This window comes from Rhinoderma darwinii, chromosome 1 (genome assembly GCF_050947455.1).
Source record: "Rhinoderma darwinii isolate aRhiDar2 chromosome 1, aRhiDar2.hap1, whole genome shotgun sequence".
NCBI lineage: Eukaryota > Metazoa > Chordata > Amphibia > Anura > Rhinodermatidae > Rhinoderma > Rhinoderma darwinii.
The window spans coordinates 88,367,174-88,384,665 of NC_134687.1; the positions used below are offsets into that span (position 1 = coordinate 88,367,174).

General features: G+C 43.5%; 1 protein-coding gene across 10 annotated transcripts in view; it reads right to left on the bottom strand.

The window, feature by feature from the left end:
* Positions 1-7,070: 7,070 nt before the first annotated feature.
* TLR3 (toll like receptor 3) overlaps positions 7,071-17,492 on the bottom strand; it is a 39,369-nt gene continuing 28,947 nt past the window's right edge. For all 10 annotated transcript variants that reach the window (XM_075860170.1, XM_075860169.1, XM_075860165.1 and 7 more), the window contains 2 exons: positions 10,009-11,834; positions 7,071-8,057 (listed from right to left, as the gene is read on the bottom strand). In XM_075860170.1, coding sequence (XP_075716285.1) covers positions 7,829-8,057; positions 10,009-11,834 — 2,055 coding nt within the window. In that variant the 3' untranslated portion in view covers positions 7,071-7,828. The remainder of the gene's footprint in view (positions 8,058-10,008; positions 11,835-17,492) is intronic.

Here is a 17,492-nt window from a genome sequence, read left to right on the forward strand (position 1 = left end):
AGATGGGCAAACCCTATGGAATCATACCCAAGAACTGAAAGCTGTTATTGCTGCCAAAGGTACTTCAACTAAGTATTAAGTAAAGAGTCTGAATACTTATGTTGATGCAATATTTTAGTTTTCCTGTTCAATAAATTAGCAAACATTACTAACATTCTGTTTTCACATTCTCATTATGGGGTATTGAGTGCAGAATGATGGGGAAAATCTTTATTTTTTTTCTTATTTTAGCACAAGTCCTCAACAAAAAAATTGAAAGGGTCTGAAGACTTTCTGAATGCATTGTATGTTGGCCGAGCCCGCAAATTTTGGCGGGACCAACCTACTATCTAATGTATATGGCGGTGTCCCAACACTCCCCCACCGGCAGATGTCAGAGGAGAGCAGGGTCGGGCATGTTGAAATTCAACATGCCCGATCCTTTTTTTCATCAATAGATAAGCTGCTGCCAGAGGAGTGTGGCAGTAGCTTTCTCCCTTCCCCTGTTGAATACACATGCATGGTCGGCCGAGTCGGGAGGAACAGCTGTTGGCCAAACGATAGTTATCTAAGTGTATGTACAACAGCTATCTAAAGTGTATGGCCAGCCTAAGTGTCATATTGTCAAAGTGTTGAGGTTATACATGGTATTTAGACAGGGCATGAGACAGGTAAGCTAAACAAACAAACTTGCATACATTACAATATAGTTAATTTTTTGACTACACTTGTCATTGGATCAGGGGAACAAAGATGACAATTTTTACTGTGGGAGTTACAAAGGGGGTTGTTATTTCTGTGTTGGCACAGAAATGGGGCATTATTATTGTCTTGGGGTAGAAGGGGCATTATTACATTGTAGGGGGTACAAAGGTTCTCAAAGAATCCTCACAATGTTCACTACCTCAGTCTTCATTTTAGCTGTGGTTTTCTTTCAAACCTACTACTCATCAGTCCTTCTCTCCTTCCCTCGCCTATGTACAGCTCACACGCACCATTCACTTTCCTCAATCACCTTGAACTATTTGATTCCACTGTACAAGACAAAAGTTGTTCTCATAAATCAATGAACTATCTGCTATTTCTCTCCATTCTCCTAATCTCTCCTAATCCCCCTTCTACTGCTAAATTAAACCGCTTACCTACCACATATAGAAACCCTGCAAATCCCATTAACATTCGTTGTATGTCTTCTCCTGTCTATTTTAACTGTGCGCTCTGGAACTCTCGGCCCGTGTGCAACAAACTCTCCTTTTTGTTTATATTCTAGTCCTTTCTAACACTCTCAACCTCCTGGCTCTTATAGAAACATGGCTTCACCAGTCTCACACTTTACTCCCCTGCTGCTTTATCTTATGGTGGTCTACACGTCTCTCATGCCCCCAGACCTGAGAACAGGCAGGATGGAGGAGTAGGCATACTTCTTTCCCCACACTACACTTTCCAGGTCATTCCCCCAGTACCCTCAGTCACATTCCCCTCCATTGAGGTCCACACTCTCAGACTCTTCCAACCATTCTCCCTCTGAGTGGCGTCTGTCTATCATCCCCCTGGTTCTGCCCGCCAGTTCCTGGATCACTTTACTGCCTGGCATCCATATTTCCTATCAGCAACTCATAGACAATCTTCAGTCGTCATTGTCCCCTATCTATTCCTCCTCATGTCCAAATCTGGCTGCCTAACATTACAATGAAACTCTCAAAAGTGCCTTGGATGAAGCAGCCCACCCTACATTCTGAATCTCGCGACACAACTAGCGACAACATTGGCACACGCCTCAATGTCGCTTTCTTGAGCAGTGCTCAAATTGTGCCGATTGTCTGTGGAGAAAATTGCATATGTCAGCAGATTCATTACAAATGCATGCTTAAAACGTACAACTTTTCCCTTCACCGTGCCAAAGAAGCCTATTTGACCTCTCTCATCTCCACACTGTCTAATAATCCAAAATGACTCTTTGATACTTTCTTAGTCCTAAATTGCAGATGCCAATTACAGATCCTAGTGCTGAAGGCCTCGCCACTTATTTTAAAGTTTAAATTGACAACATCTGACAGTATATTTTTCCCTGTGCATTTTTTCCACTTTTGTCTATGGGCTGTATCTGGTATTAGAGTTTATGCCCATTCAAGTTAATAGGACTGAGCTGCAATACTAGATAGGGTCAGCGGTTTATTGTCCCTTGCCGCTCCTCTGCTCTGGGCAGCCTCCCACGCCGCTGCCGCTCTCCTTTTGGCTTGGCGTCTGTGTGTTAGTGCGCGCGCACGATAGCCTTTGCTTTCTCACAGGGCCAGCGTGTGCCAAAATTCATACCCAGTTTTCCTGGCTATTTAAAGTCACCCCTCTCCTTCCATCCTTGCCAGAGCAATCTGGTTCATCTTGTGTTACTTGTGTTCCAAGAAGTTATATTGCTAACTAGTGTTTGGATTTTCGTGTTAGACCTCTGCTTGTACTTTTGACAATCCGTGGCTGCCGTCTGCCCTGACCTTTTGCTATAATACCCATGACAAACTTAGCCACCTGCCCTGACCTTCTTCTATGATACCCGTGATGAACCTCTGCAGCCTGCACTGACCTTTTGCCATCCCAGACCATGCAACACCTGTTACGTAGGCCATCACCAAGCGAGACTACTCTGGGAATAGCGACCTGGGGTTCCCCTGCAGCAAAGTCCAGATCCCTGTACAGGGGTTAAAGGGTGTAGACCAGGGATTCCCTTAGACTCCGCTCCCTGGATTAGCCCGAAGTCAAATCCCTTGGTGATAAGGTGGGCTCACACAGCCCTTTGCTGGCCCAGTGACAGACCATTCCACTGGCTCTGTGACAACTGTAATATAGGATTTTAGATAGATTGCTCTCATGCATGTAAATGTTAAAGCCTAAAAAAATAGGAAGTTACACATTTTATTTATATTTTAAATAATAACATTAGTAAAAGAAAACTATATGAAAAGAACCAAGAACCCAGGTGAAAGAATTCATTAATTCTAGCGTTTCATATACCAGTCTTAATCCAAAACATGCTGAAGTAAGATTTGCCTAAATTATTAAGAGGCGCACGCTTCTTTATAAATTAGGCACATCTCTGGTATGTCAAGAGCATGGCTGCATACTCCTGTGGCAAAGCAGTGGAATGACTCAGAATTTTAAAAGGAAAAGTATTAGTAGAAGACTTATTTTTGTTCTCCCTGCAGTTTTTGGGGTGCTAGAATACACCATTATGTAAGGGAAATGTTGAAGTTGAGTATTAAATTCAAGATTGATGTCATTTTGTTTCCTAATAATTCTAAAATTAGAATTTGGAAAGTCTAATGTTAACCGCACAACTTCCTCTTGTTTTAACCAAACAAAGACATTTGAGCTCTGGAGAGGATGAGCGATAATTAGTGAGGTTGCATATGCAAGAGTATATTTTCATGTATTCCCTATTTCTTATGTTTTTCAGAGCTGTATAAAACAAAGTGCTCTTTATTATGCAGCCTCCACTGGAAAAACAACCATTGTTTATCAAGACTTAAAGGCTATGTCAACTTTTGAAAGCAATATCTTTTTAATAAATCAATGTTTTATTTCATTTTGAGCATAAAAAAAAAAAGTTAACTTTTTGAGATACAGCTTCTATGTATCCTGAATACACAGAATCTATATCTTGCTGTCAAAGCCGAATCCGCCAGATGAGCGGGACTGGCGCCTTCCGTGAGCGCTGGCAGATAAAGTTTTTGTCGATCACATGTAAATTCATGCACTGCCAGCAACTTGGCCAGGTGGTAGTTCAGACAGTAGCGATGGTCTGGGTCAGATGGGACCTTGGCAGCAGACACCAGGCATGTTGCAGATGTGATTGGTGGCACAACACGAATCCAACTCTCTAAGGTACAGGAACAAGGTAGCACGGGATACAGGAAGCAGGAACGGGAACACTAGGTACTGGAAAACACTAAGGGACCATTTGCAAGACTAACACAGGTAAACACAACAATGCTCAGGCAATGGGGGAAGGGGCAGGGCCCTTCTATAGTCCAGGGTGATTAGACAATTCTAAACATGTGTGCGCGCTAGCCATTTAAGGCCAGGACTGAGCTCGCGCGCGCGCACACCCTAGTGGTCACTACAGGCCAGGACGGCCGCATGTGCTGGCATCTCCGGAAAGGAAGGTGTCTGCAGGATGAAAGGAGTCTGAGGTCTGCGACTGCGGACGTTACATTTGGTGAGTCACAAATTAATGTAATAAATTAATTTTATAGCTGCAGTAACACTCACTTACAGCAAAGTCTACCTGTGCCTGCCTAACACTGACAATGACTGACTCCTATCTCACGCTAAAATATATCTCTCTATCAAATTATTGTAAATCAAACTATCTATTCGCTAATCTCTTCTCTTGACTATGAAACACACTCACTGACACTGATCTACTATCTATCTGTAATTTACTATCTGTTACTCTGTCTGATGTCCTCTCTCTCCGCTCTGTATTTCCACAAAGCACCAGCATTCCCTGGTTGGGCTGTTTATAGTGGCTATGACTCATATGACTGTCATCTGAGTCATCAGTGTACTCTTCATGATTGCCTGAGCTAGAGGGAGGGCTGCCTGCCAGGCATTATAAAGGAAAGGCCGCCGGGCCGCCGTCCGAGATCCTTCTTTTCTGTCTTCATCTGATCTGTAAAATGGCGGCCTCCATTTTGAGCAAATTGTGCAGGACAAATTGTAACAAATTAGATTGGTCTAGATTCGATTTGATCATCTCTAACAAGGGTGCAGTACGAAATATGTGAAGTTAAAATTACATTCTTGCAATGTTGTCAATAAAGCAATGTAGCTAAAACATAAAAGTGTGAAATTTAAGGACGCGGCCAATTTTGTGCCTTAAATGGGATACCCCATCTTAGACATTTATGGCATATCCACAGGATATCCCATAAACGTCTGATAGATGTGGGTCCCAGCTCTGGGACCCGCACCTATATAGAGAACGGGGGTCTCATAACCCCTGCTTCACCTGGCGTGCCCACCGCTGGCCACAAAAGCTAGGCAGTGACTAGTGGAGATAGGGTCGTGTATGAGCGCAGCCCTCTCCATGCTGTTCTATTACCGAAGCAGCAGAGCAACCATACAACATACCGAGGAGAGCCGCGCACATGGGCGACCCTCTATCCAATAATCCCTGCCTGGATTTTGCATCAGGCGACACGGGAGGCAGGAGACCACCGTTCTAGATATAGGTGCGGGTCCCAGAGCTGGGACCCAAATCTAGTAGACATATGGATATGCCATAAATATCTAAGATGGGAAAACCCCATTAAAGGGTAAGTAAATGCTCAACAAACTTCTGACATGTCATAGTCACATGTCAGAAGTTTTGATTGGTGGAGACCTGAGCACTGAAACCCCAACCAATCGCCGAGATAAAGCAGCTGAAGCACTCATGTGAGGGCTGAACCGCTTAGTTTCTGTTCGGCTTTTTCCGGAAAGCAGATGTAGCATTGTACAGCCTCATAGACTTCTTATTGAGCCCGTACACTGCTACATCGATTTTCGGAAAAAGCCAAATAGAAAAGAAGCAGTTCAGAACTCACACAAGTGCTTCTGCCGCTTCGTTTTAGCAATTGGTGGGGGTCTCAGTGCTCGGACCTCCACCAATCAAAACTTCTGACATGTCACTATGACATGTCAGAAGTTTGTTGAATGTTTAAATACCCTTTAAGGGCACTTCAATTTATTTTTGTTTTTTTATCACCACATTCCACAAACCATAATTACTCAAGCCTACAATACATCAGGACGATGCACAGGATGTCAGCACAGGCCAGAAGAGGCCTCAGCCTCTACACCTGTCATTGGATCAGGGGAGCAAAGATGGCAATTTTTACTGTAGGGGTTACAAAGGGGGTTGTTATTTCTGTGTTGGCGCAGAAAGGGCGCGTTATTATTGTCTTGGGGTAGAAGGGGGTATTATTACTTTGTAGGGGATACAAAGGTGGGTATTTTTACTGTGTAGGGGGAAACGGGCTCCTTATTTATGTGTTGGGACAGCATTATTACTGTTAAGGGAGCATTATTACTGTCAAAGGGGATTATTACAGTCTATGGGGCACAAAAAGGGCATTATTACTTTGTATTACTTATCTAAGATGCGAAAACCCCATTAAAGGGTAACTAAACGTTCAACAAACTTCTGACATGTTATAGTGACATGTCAGAAGTTTTGCTTGGTGGGGGTCCAAGCACTGAGACAGTCTATGGGGCACAAAAAGGGCATTTTTACTTTGTAGGAGGCACAAAGTTAAGCATGTTTACTATTTGGGTGCAACAAGGAGGCATTTTTATAGCGTGGTGACACAAAGAGAGCCACTTTAACTGTGTGGGGTCACTTGTACTGTGTAGGGCACTAAGAAGAGCATTATAACTGTGTTGCAACAAAGGGGGGCACTTTTACTGTGTGGGGCGTCTTGGGTACCACTACTGTCTGGGGTACAATATGGGGAACAATTTGATTAGCACTATTATTTTTGGGTGCATGATCTGTTGGACACTATTGTTTTCAAGGTTACTGACTGCTGCCAAAAAGCCACAGTGGCTGCACCTGGGTGAATTAGTGAGCCAAGCTAGAGGGGGTGGTGTGTCACTCTTTAAAGTTTCATAGCAGGTTATGAAATCAATGTCATCGAGGAAGGTAGCCAGTGAAAAGGGCTAGTCCTTTCCAGTTAGGGCATTAGAGTATGTGATCACAGGGTGATGAATTCACATGGGTAATAATCTCATAGTAGTGATGACATGACAGCAATAATAATGTCATTGGAATGATGACTTCATAATTGACAATATTAATTGGCATGACCTCACAAGTGTTGCCTACCTTATAAATTGAACGCCGGATCCTGCAGCTGCCAGACAGCCACTCCATAGCAGTCAATTTACAGTTAACATCACTGTCTTAATGAAGTCATTGGGGGGCATAAGTTGTCGGAATAGTAGAGAATATGCAGAAATGGAGAGCACAACAAACAAATGTAAATAAAGTGATACAATAATATAAAAAAGCTATAGGTAGCCATAGAGACCATGTAAAAAAGGTCAGAAATACATGATTTAGACAAGCACAGTCAAGATATTTATTAAGGATAAGAAGGCTTTTAAATCTAATGTATTTAAACAAACCCATCCTTCCCATGCCTGTGCGGTGTCACAAAGAACTGAGTACTGCTGCATGTAAACTTTGCAGCCATGCTCTGCATACTGCCCTCCCTCCCAACCTGTGCAATAAAGGGGGGCACTCTTCCCCACTGTGGTCTTGTTCTTATTAGTCAGTTTGTGGCACGGCCACAGCAGGGAAACACTTTTCTGTCCTGTACAATGCAAAGGCTGGGAGGGTGTGGGGAAATTTGATGCAGACTGAGTTCCGTTACAAAATTTAAATTCAGTAACCCTTTAACTGTTAGTCAAACATCATTTAGCGGCCAATCCTTTATGTCTATAGATAGTTTAGTGGTGGATAATTTGAGTAAATTTGGGAGTGTAATGTAAAAAGTACATTTATCAAAAACTGTTGTTTTTCTTGTATTTTTTTTTACAAAAAAGCATAGAAAATATAATTAACTAATATCTATGTTAAAATGTCCATATTTGCTTAATTACATTAGTGAAGCCCAAAGCATTTTTTAGGTTTTAGTACAAAAAAATGGCCCACTTTAGAATGGGTTTGGACTTGACTATTCCACTTCTCAGATGTACATTATGCTGTGATGTACTCTGTAATGTGAGCTGTAGGAGTAAAACTATAATTCCGTTTTAATTCTTCTCAATAACTTGCTGGACAGACATTTCCATGAGTGCATATAGTAATTATTTAGTTTACTACATTAGATGAGCCCAGAGCAATTTTTAGCTTTTGTTGAAAAGCATGCACCCTTTCCTTCTGAACAGGCCACTCCAGAATGCATCGGGACTTGAACATTCCTCTTCTCAGCTGTATGCTTTGATTTAATTTATAGTCTGGAATATCCTCCAGAAATAATAGTATGATGGAGTCCCGGCTCTGCTCAACAACTTGCCGGAAAGCCTGTTGAATCTTGAATCTTACGGAAACAAAACAATATATAAAAAAAAAGAATTTATTACATTGTACTATATTCAATCAACTTAAAAGGGCACTATCACCCAAAAATATTTTTCGTTTATTTCAAAGAATTATGCATTTATTTTTTTTTACTACAATTCAATAATTTTGTATTCATTTAAGTTTGTATTTACTTCCAGGAGGCAATCCTCCATGGTCTTCAGAGCAGAAGAGGGATCCCTTACTATTAACTCAACAAAGTCTGGAACTTGAGATGGACAGTGACATCATCAGTCCTCCCCAGCTAACCATAACCCTCCACTATGGTCTGTGTCAGCTGTCTAAAGTTTACATTCTGTGTGCAAAAGCAGTAAAATCTACCTGTAATTAGTTATCGGACTAGTGATTCACTGTAAAATTGGTAAAGAATGTCGTTCCAATATTTTAAATTAGATTCACCGCCTGAAAGAACGATTAAGAAATTGTTTATTAATTGTATTAGTTAAAAATGTGGCTCAACTAGCCACTAATTCCAGAACCAGGCATAAGCAAGTGATTTGCGACAAGAAAAGCGTCCAGAGTGAATGATGTCTCTCTAGCACCCAGAGACCAACTTTCCCTGCTTGTAGTATAATAATTCGCTATATCCTTGCCATTAAATTACGATCTATCCAGATCCTACGCGTTTCAGCATCACAATCAAAGTGATGCCTCCTCAGGGATTCCTAGATATAGATTCTTAAATTGTTAAAATGTTTGAACACTGGATAGCATTGTTCATGTGCTGATTATAGCCTCCAGACGTGTGCACAACTCTGATACACTGGCCGTACACTTGCTTATGTCTGGTTCTGGAATTAGTGGCTGTTTGAGCCACATTTTTAACTAATACAATTAATAAACCATTTCTTAATCGTTCTTTCAGGCGGTGAATCTAGTTATCTGACTACTACTGATAATGATATTATACTCTAGCATTACATTTTACTGTAGGCTGTAAAACAAGATGGCTTTTTTTTTTTTAGAACAGTCTGCAGTGCAAAAAATAAACCTATACTAAATACCTCCTTGTGGGGGTTAAGGGTTAAGAATAGGGAGCTTCCTTACACTCCACACCACAGTTTAGCCAGCGCCAAACCAATTGTGGCTTAGAGGATCCACATTCCTGTTGAAAGGTGTGACATTGGTGTATGTGACGGGAGATCCGCCTTTGTAATTTTTTAATTTGGTTGTTATTTACAATTTTGTTTACAAATTAGGAGGTGCAAGGGGTAATTTACAATTAGAATGTAAGCTGAATTCTTTGGAAAACCTAACAGAATTTTATTGAATGTTATTTCTACAAATTGTTTTTAGCCTTAGGCTTCGTTCAACTCTGCGTTGGGACTCCATTCATGGGTTCAGTCGGACCTTTCCGTCAGGGGAACCAATGAACGGAATCCAAACGGAAACCATAGGTTTCCGATTGCATCACCATTGATTTCAATGTTGACGGATCGAGGGAATGAATAGCGCAGTCAACTACGGTATTGATCCCGTCAAAACGACAGAACCCTTAAACAATGGTGACAAATGGAAACCATTCGCACCGGATCTGTCAACATTGGAATCAATGGTGATGCAAATGGAAACCTATGGTTTCCGTTTAGATTCCGTTCATGGGTTCCCCGGACGAAAAAGTCAGCTGGAACCCAAGAATGGAGTCCCAATGCAGATGTGAACGAAGCCTAACTTGTATTGGGAAGTTAAATGGAGACCTAAACCAAATCAGGAAAGTGTTTGTATTATACCTGTAAGATAAAAGTTTATTTCATGATAACAGCGAAATTCTGGGATCTCTCTCTGAATACTGTGATCAATTTATAGTGCAAGATAGTTAACTAAAGAAAATATCTGATGTATTATTGCACTTTTAACTATTTATATACAAGCAATTCTGCATAAGCTTATGTATATTAAAGAGCACTTACCCTTTACACCACTTGTCATTCAAAAAATAATGTGTAATAACAAAAATGACCTTTCTGCTTGTATTGATGCTGTGGACAATCTGTTGTAGATTTGGTAATCCAGCTTCAAAATCTCTTTCCTCAAATAAGAATTTAAAATGGTCTTTTTCAAGAGGAAGCAGATATCGATCAACCCAAGACATGTCTTTCTTGGCATGAATGATGTAAGCATCATATTCAAAGTTTTGGTTACCTGGGTCAATTTCTCTAAAGCCAAGAATTTTATTCACTAAAATATTCCAGTAAAACTTTGTTCTCCAGCCTTGAAAGTGTAGCAGCAACACCATGACTATTATAGAACTTGTAACAGTAAAGCTGAGAATAAATAATGCCTTGAAAGGAGCATGGTCTTTGCAGGGGGAATTATCAAATTTCTCGACCAAAATGCCATGGTAATTGCTTGGGGTGTTACAGACATACTGTGAGTCTCGATCTGGGACACTTGTATTTGTTGTATTGAGCCAACTTGCAAACCAAGCTATGCTTCCACAGGTGCAATCAAATGGGTTATTGGCCATACTTAAATGTTTTAGGCTACTAAAAACATTTTTGAAAATATTTTCTTCAACAGAAGTTATGAGGTTTTTATGAAGGTCCAGAGCAATCAGTGATCGTTGATCCTCAAACAGAGATGGTGGCAATATGTAAACATTATTTTCCCCCAAATTCAAGAAGTTTAAATTTGATAGCCCATTGAAAGCTTTAGCAGGTATCTCATCAAGGCCATTGGAAAGCAAATCAAGTATTTCCAGTTTGCAGAGCCCTTTTAGAAACAATACAGGGCCACCAGGATTAGCATTTTTCCATAATCGGGCCAGGTTGTTGTGTTGTAAAATTAGAATTCTTAGATTATGAAGACCACTAAAAACATCTTCTTCTATGTTAGCAATATTGTTGTTACCAAGATCCAGATAGGTTAGGTTCTGTAGGCAGTTAAAAGGAGACTTGCTTAGGCTTTTAAATGTTAATGCTGTCTTCCTGAGGTTTAGTTTTTCAAGGGTTGGCACATTACAAAATGAACTACTTGTGAGAGTCAAATGTTTGTTATATGAAAGATATATCTGTTTAATACTGTGTAGACCTTCAAATTCCTGGCCAGTAAGGATTTGATCAATCTGGTTAACGCCTAAATCAAGCATTTTGAGGTGTTCCAGTCCATAAAATGCTCTACATTGTAGTGTAGTAAAACTTGTTTTTGTCAGATTCAGTGATATTAGATGTGAATTTGAAAGAGATGAAAATGTTCTATTACTAATAGTTTGAAATGTGCATTCACTGAGGCTCAAATTCATTAAGCTTTTCAGACCAGTAAAAGTATTTTCAGAAAAGTACATTTTTTTATTTTGTTCCATGTTAAGGTATTGCAGATTTTGAAGCCATTGGAATGATAAGTCATCGATTTTGGGTTCCTTTGAACTGCTAAAAAACGTTTTCATATTCAAGTATGTCACTTTTGATAAACCGTTAAAAGCCCTGGAAGTTAGATGACTGACTTGATTTTCCTCCAAGTTCAGACTTCTCAAATGATGCAAATAAATAAACGAATCATTATCGATTTCTGACAAAGTGTTTTTTGAAACATCCAGAACTGATAAATTTGTAGAATCCAAGCTTTTAAATGTTGTGTTGTGTATTTTTGTAAGTTGAGAATTAAGCAGAATAAGAACATTAATTTGTGTGCAGGCTAATTGTGAGCAAAGATCCTCCGTTAACTTGGGCCCAATTGTCATGTTGGCCATTATGAGTGTATGAAGATAAGTCAGCTGTTGAAAACAGTCCGCTTGAATCTATGGAAAAGAAAATATTATTTATGATTTAGTATACATATATATTTCATAAAGCCTAAACTCCACTGAAAAACAGAACAATCAGGTTTTATTGTAGTTAAGCACAATCTCCCACTCCAAATCTCACTCACAATGCTCCAGTATGCTGAGATCTATGTTTATGTTTGTAGGGTTCTTCTCAGGATCGACAATTATAACCTATTGTCACGGTCTATGGGTATGTGGACCCACTAGGCCGCACCGCCATAGCGGGGAGGCAGCTGGCCAAACAGAGCATTCAATAAATACAAAGTCCAGCACAAGGGTACCTGAATAGTCCAGAGAGTGGCAGAGGCTTTAGCACAAATGGGGCTGGATGTGGCAGGTTGCGCCAGATAACAGCAGGTGCACCAGGTTGTTCCAGACGTGGCGGACTACAGTAGGTGCAGCAGGTTGCGCCAGACGTGGCGGACGGCAGTAGGTGCAGTAGGACACAACTCAACTAGACAGGCTCAGGAACAAAGCACGGCACAGGATACAGGTAGCAGGGCACGGGAACACTGGGAACAGGAGAACACTGAGGGACGATTTGCAAAGACTAACATGGGAATTACTAATAATGCTTAGGCACAGAGTGAAGGGGCAGGGCCCCTTAAATAGTCCAGAGTGATTGGGGCTAATTTAAAATAGGATTCATCTGCCCGCGCTGGTCCTTTAAGGCCGGGCAAGAGCGCGCGCGCGCACCCTACGGGACAGTGCCAAGCGGAGCGGAAGTGAGTGCTGGCATCTCCTAGGAATGAGATGCTGGCCAGCACTCACAGATCCATGGCCGCGGCCGCCAAGGGGTGAGTAGGAACGGCGGTCCGCGTCCATGGACGCTATAGTATCCCCCCTCTTACGTCCCCTCTTCTTGGGACCAGTGCGAGAGAGAGAAATTTCTAATGACGGTAGGGCCATTAAGGTTCTCTTCTGGCTCCCAGGACCTCTCCTCAGGACCAAACCCTCTCCAGTCCACCAAATAGAAAGTCCTTCCTCTTAAAGAGGCTCTGTCACCAGATTATAAATGCCCTATCTCCTACATAATCTGATCGGCGCTGGAATGTAGATAACAGCAATGGTTTTTATTTTGAAAAACGATCATTTTTGAGCAAGTTATGAGCAATTTTAGATTTAGTTTCTTAATGCCCAACTGGGCGTGTTTTTACTTTTGACCAAGTGGGTGTTGTAATGGAGTGTATGAGGCTGACCAATCAGTGACCAATCCGTGACATACACTTCTCATTGTTCCTGCCCAGCATGATCCACAGCACAGTGAGATTGTGCAGTGAAAGAAGCTGGGCTGGAACAATGAGAAGTGCAGGACACTGATTGGTCACTGATTGGTCAGCCTCATACACTCCATTACAACACCCACTTGGTCAAAAGTAAAAACACGCCCAGTTGGGCATTAAGAAACTAAATCTAAAATTGCTCATAACTTGCTCAAAAATGATCGTTTTTTAAAATAAAAACCACTGCTGTTATCTACATTCCAGCGCCGATCAGATTATGTAGGAGATAGGGCACTTATAATCTGGTGACAGAGCCTCTTTAACCTCTTGCAGTCCAGGATCTCCTTCACCTCAAACACATCAGATGACCCGCTGGGAGAAACTGCGGGACTAGGAGTCTTACTATAGCGGTTCAGGACCACCGGTTTCAGGAGGGACACCTGAAAGGATTTGGCGATTCTGAGGGTAGGAGGCAGCCGAAGCTTATAGGAGACAGGGATTATCTGTTGTAGTATCTCAAAGGGTCCGAGGAACCTGGGAGCAAACTTGTACGAAGGTAACTTTAAACGAATATTCTATGAGGACAGCCAGACCTTGGTACCTGGAAGATACTGAGGTGGCTCTCTCCTTTTTATATCCGCTTTTCGCTTCATGCGATCGACTGCTAGCAGAATAGCGTACCGGGTCCATTGCTAGATTTGAGGAAAGTCCCCAAATGCAGAGTGAGCAGCGGGTACCTGAGATGTAGCCGACACAGGATTCTAGGATGCTGACCGTACTCAATGTGGAATGGTGTGGAAGTGGTGGACTCACTTATGTGATTGTTGTATGAAAACTCGGCCCATGGAAGAAGCTGTACCCAGTCATCCTGCTGCATGGAGATAAAGTGGCGGAGATTATTCTCCATGATCTGGTTAATCCTCTATACTTGACCATTATACTGGGGGTGATAAGCTGAGGAAAAGTCAGATTTCACATCCAGGAGTCTACAGAGGGCTCTCCAGAATTTAGAGGCGAACTGAACCCCCCAATCAGACACAAAGCGAAGGGGCAAGCCATGCAAAGGGATGATGTGCTGGATAAAGAGATTTGCCAGTCGAGGAGCAGAAGGAAGGCCGGTCAGCGGGATAAAATGTGCCATCTTCGAGAACCGATCCACCACCACCCAGACAGTGTTGCATCCTTTTGAGGGAGGAAGGTCTGTGACAAAGTCCATTGCAATGTGTTGCCAGGGGGCATTGAGTACAGGCAGAGGTTGAAGCAGGCCGGCAAGCTTGGAGTGAGGAACTTTGTTAGAGGCACACACCAAGCAAGAAAAGACAAAGTCCAGAACATCTTTAGGTAGCGTGGGCCACCAGAAGTGACGAGCAATCAGGTCTCGGGTCTTACGGACACCAGCGTGCCCAGCCAGTTTAGAGCTGTGTCCCCAGCGGAGAATTCTTCTCCTGTCTGCCGACCGAACAAATGTCCTCCCCGGAGGGATGTCTCTAACCTGCAAAGGATTGGCAGTGACAATGCAGGACAGGTCTACGATACTTTGAAGGGACTCCACCGTGTCATCCGTCTCAAACGACCTGGACAGGGCATCGGCCCTCACATTTTTGTCAGCAGGACGGTAGTGGAGCCTAAATTGGAAATGGGTGTAGAACAGTGACCACCTGGCTTGACGGGGGTTTAGTCGTTGAGCCAACCGGAGATTGGTGAGTTTCTTGTGGTCGGTGTATATCAGGATGGGGTGAGCTGCGCCCTCAAGCAGATGTCTCGACTCCTCCAGAACCAATTTGATTGCCAGTAGCTCCCGATCCCCAATAGAGTAGCTGGGCTCTGCAGAGAAAAAAAGTCTTGAGTAATTGCCTTTACTTTGGAGTTCCTCTGGAACAGAAGTGCACCTGCACCAACAGAAGGAACGTCCACCTCCAATGAGAACTGCCGAGACACGTCAGGATGATGAAGGATCAAGGCTGAAGTGAAGGCTTACTTGAGGCTATTAAATGCAGATTCCGCCTCTGGAGTTCACACCCTTCTTGGTAAGGGTAGAGATGGGAGACGTCAATGAGGAGAAGTTTTGGATAAACTGCCGGTAGAAGTTGACAAATCCCAAAAAACGTTGTATGTACCGCAGGCCCTGAGGACGTGGCCATTTCAGGACGGACTTTACCTTCTCAGGGTCCATCTTGAGACCTTCATCCGAGATGATGTAGCCCAGGAAGGGCAGAGAATTTTTTTCAATGGCACACTTCTCCAGCTTGGCATACAGACGATTCTCCCTTAATCGCAGTAGAACTTGACGAACATGCCTCCGATGAGTCGTCGGATCTGGAGAGAAAATAAAAATGTCATCGAGATAAACCACAACACCGACATAGCGGAGATCTCGGAAGATATCATTGATGATTACCTGGAAGACCGTGGGAGCGTTACATAGACTGAAGGGCATCACCAGGTATTCGTAGTGCCCGTCTCGGGTGTTGATTGCCATCTTACACTCATCACCTTCACGGATTCGGATCAAATTGTAAGCCCCATGCAAGTCCCCAAAAAATCCTAGCTCCTCGTATACGGTCAAACAGTTTGGATATTAGTGGCAACGGGTATTTGTTCTTGACCGTGATCTGGTTGAGACCATGGTAGTCAATGCAGAGTCAAACAGATCCGTCTTTGTTTTTAACGATGAAGAACCCAACCCCTGCCCGAGAGGAAGACTTTCGTATGAAAATCATCTCCAGATTCTCCTTGATATAGGCCGACATGGATTGAGTCTCTGGCAAGGAGAGAGGATATACCCGTCCACGGGGAAGAGACTTATTTGGAACCAGTTCAATCGGACAGTTGTGAGACTGGTGTGGAGGAAGCATCTTAGTGTCCTTTTTGCTAAAGACGTCTGCAAATTTTGAAAAATTAGTAGGCAATCCCGCTAATGACTGAGGCAAAGAAGGCTGGATGGGATGGATCTGTAACAGGCGGCGGTGGGAAAATTTGGGGTCCCATTGGAGAACCTGTCCGGAATTCCAATCCAGGACAGGAGCATGCAGCTGGAGCCAAGGCAGGCCCAGTAGAACCGGATTAATGGCTTTTGGATAGAGTAGGAAGGTAAGCAGTTCAGTATGAAGGACTTTAACTTGGAGCCTCAGTGGCTTGGTTTTAGACACGATTGGATCGGGCAGAGGAAGACCATTCACCGAGGCAACAACCAAAGACGTCTCCAGTGTAGGCGTCCCGCTGTGTTTCTCCGCACCTGTTGTCTGCCTGCTGCCAGAGTTCCATCCGAGCCTAAACCATCGCTACTGTCTGAATTGCCATAGGTACCTTTATCTGAACAATAGACATTGACTTTGTTTGGCCAGCTGCTATACCGCTACGGCGTCACGGCCCAGTGGGTCCACATACCCACAGGTCGTGACAGCTTGTGTGGTCGTCAAGGTCTTGCGCTGATTTGCGGGGTCCATGGCCTGAGCGTACTGTCACGGTCTGTGGGTATGTGGACACACTAGGCTGCTCCGCCGTAGCAGGGAGGCAGCTGGCCAAACAACAGAGCACCAAATAAATACAAAGTCCAGCACAAGGGTACCTGAATAGTCCAGACAGTGGCAGAGACTTTAGCACGGATGGGGCTGGATGTGGCAGGTTGCGCCAGACGTGGCAGATGATAGCAGGTTGCATCAGACATGGCGGACGACAGTAGGTACGGCAGATTGCGCCAGATGTGGCGGACGGCAGTAAGTGCAGCAGGACACGACTCCAACACTAGACAGGCTCAGGAACAAAGCACGACATGGGATACAAGTAGCAGGGCACGGGAACACTGGGAACAGGATAACCTCCGAGGGACCATTTACAAAGACTAACATGGGAATTACCAACAACGCACTGGCAGGGAGTGAAGGGGCAGGGCCCCTTAAATAGTCCAGAGTGATTGGGGCTAATTTAAAATATAATTCATGCGCACACGCTGGCCCTTGAAGGCCAGGCACGAGCGTGCGCGTGCACCCTTCGAGACGGCGCCGAGTGGAGCGAAAGTGAGTGCTGGCGTCTCCTAGGAAGGAGATGCCGGCCAGCACTCACAGATCCATGGCCGTGGCTGCGGAGGGGTGAGTAGGAACGGCGGTCCACGGCCATGGACGCTATACCTATTCACAGGATAAGTGATAATTGTCTCATTGCTGGGACCACCACCACTGGGACCCCCACAGATTGCTAGAATGGGGGTCCCGAACCCCCTGTTTCGTCTCACTGCTCGTAGTAAGGAAGACATTGAATGGTGCGGTGGTCAAGCATGTGCGCTGCTGCTTTAAAGTCTATGGAAATGACGGACACAGCCAAGTACAGCGCTCAGCTGTTCCCGTCAGCCCATAGATATTTAATGCTGTGGCGGCCGCATGCTCGACCACTGCATGCTTGACCCCTGTTC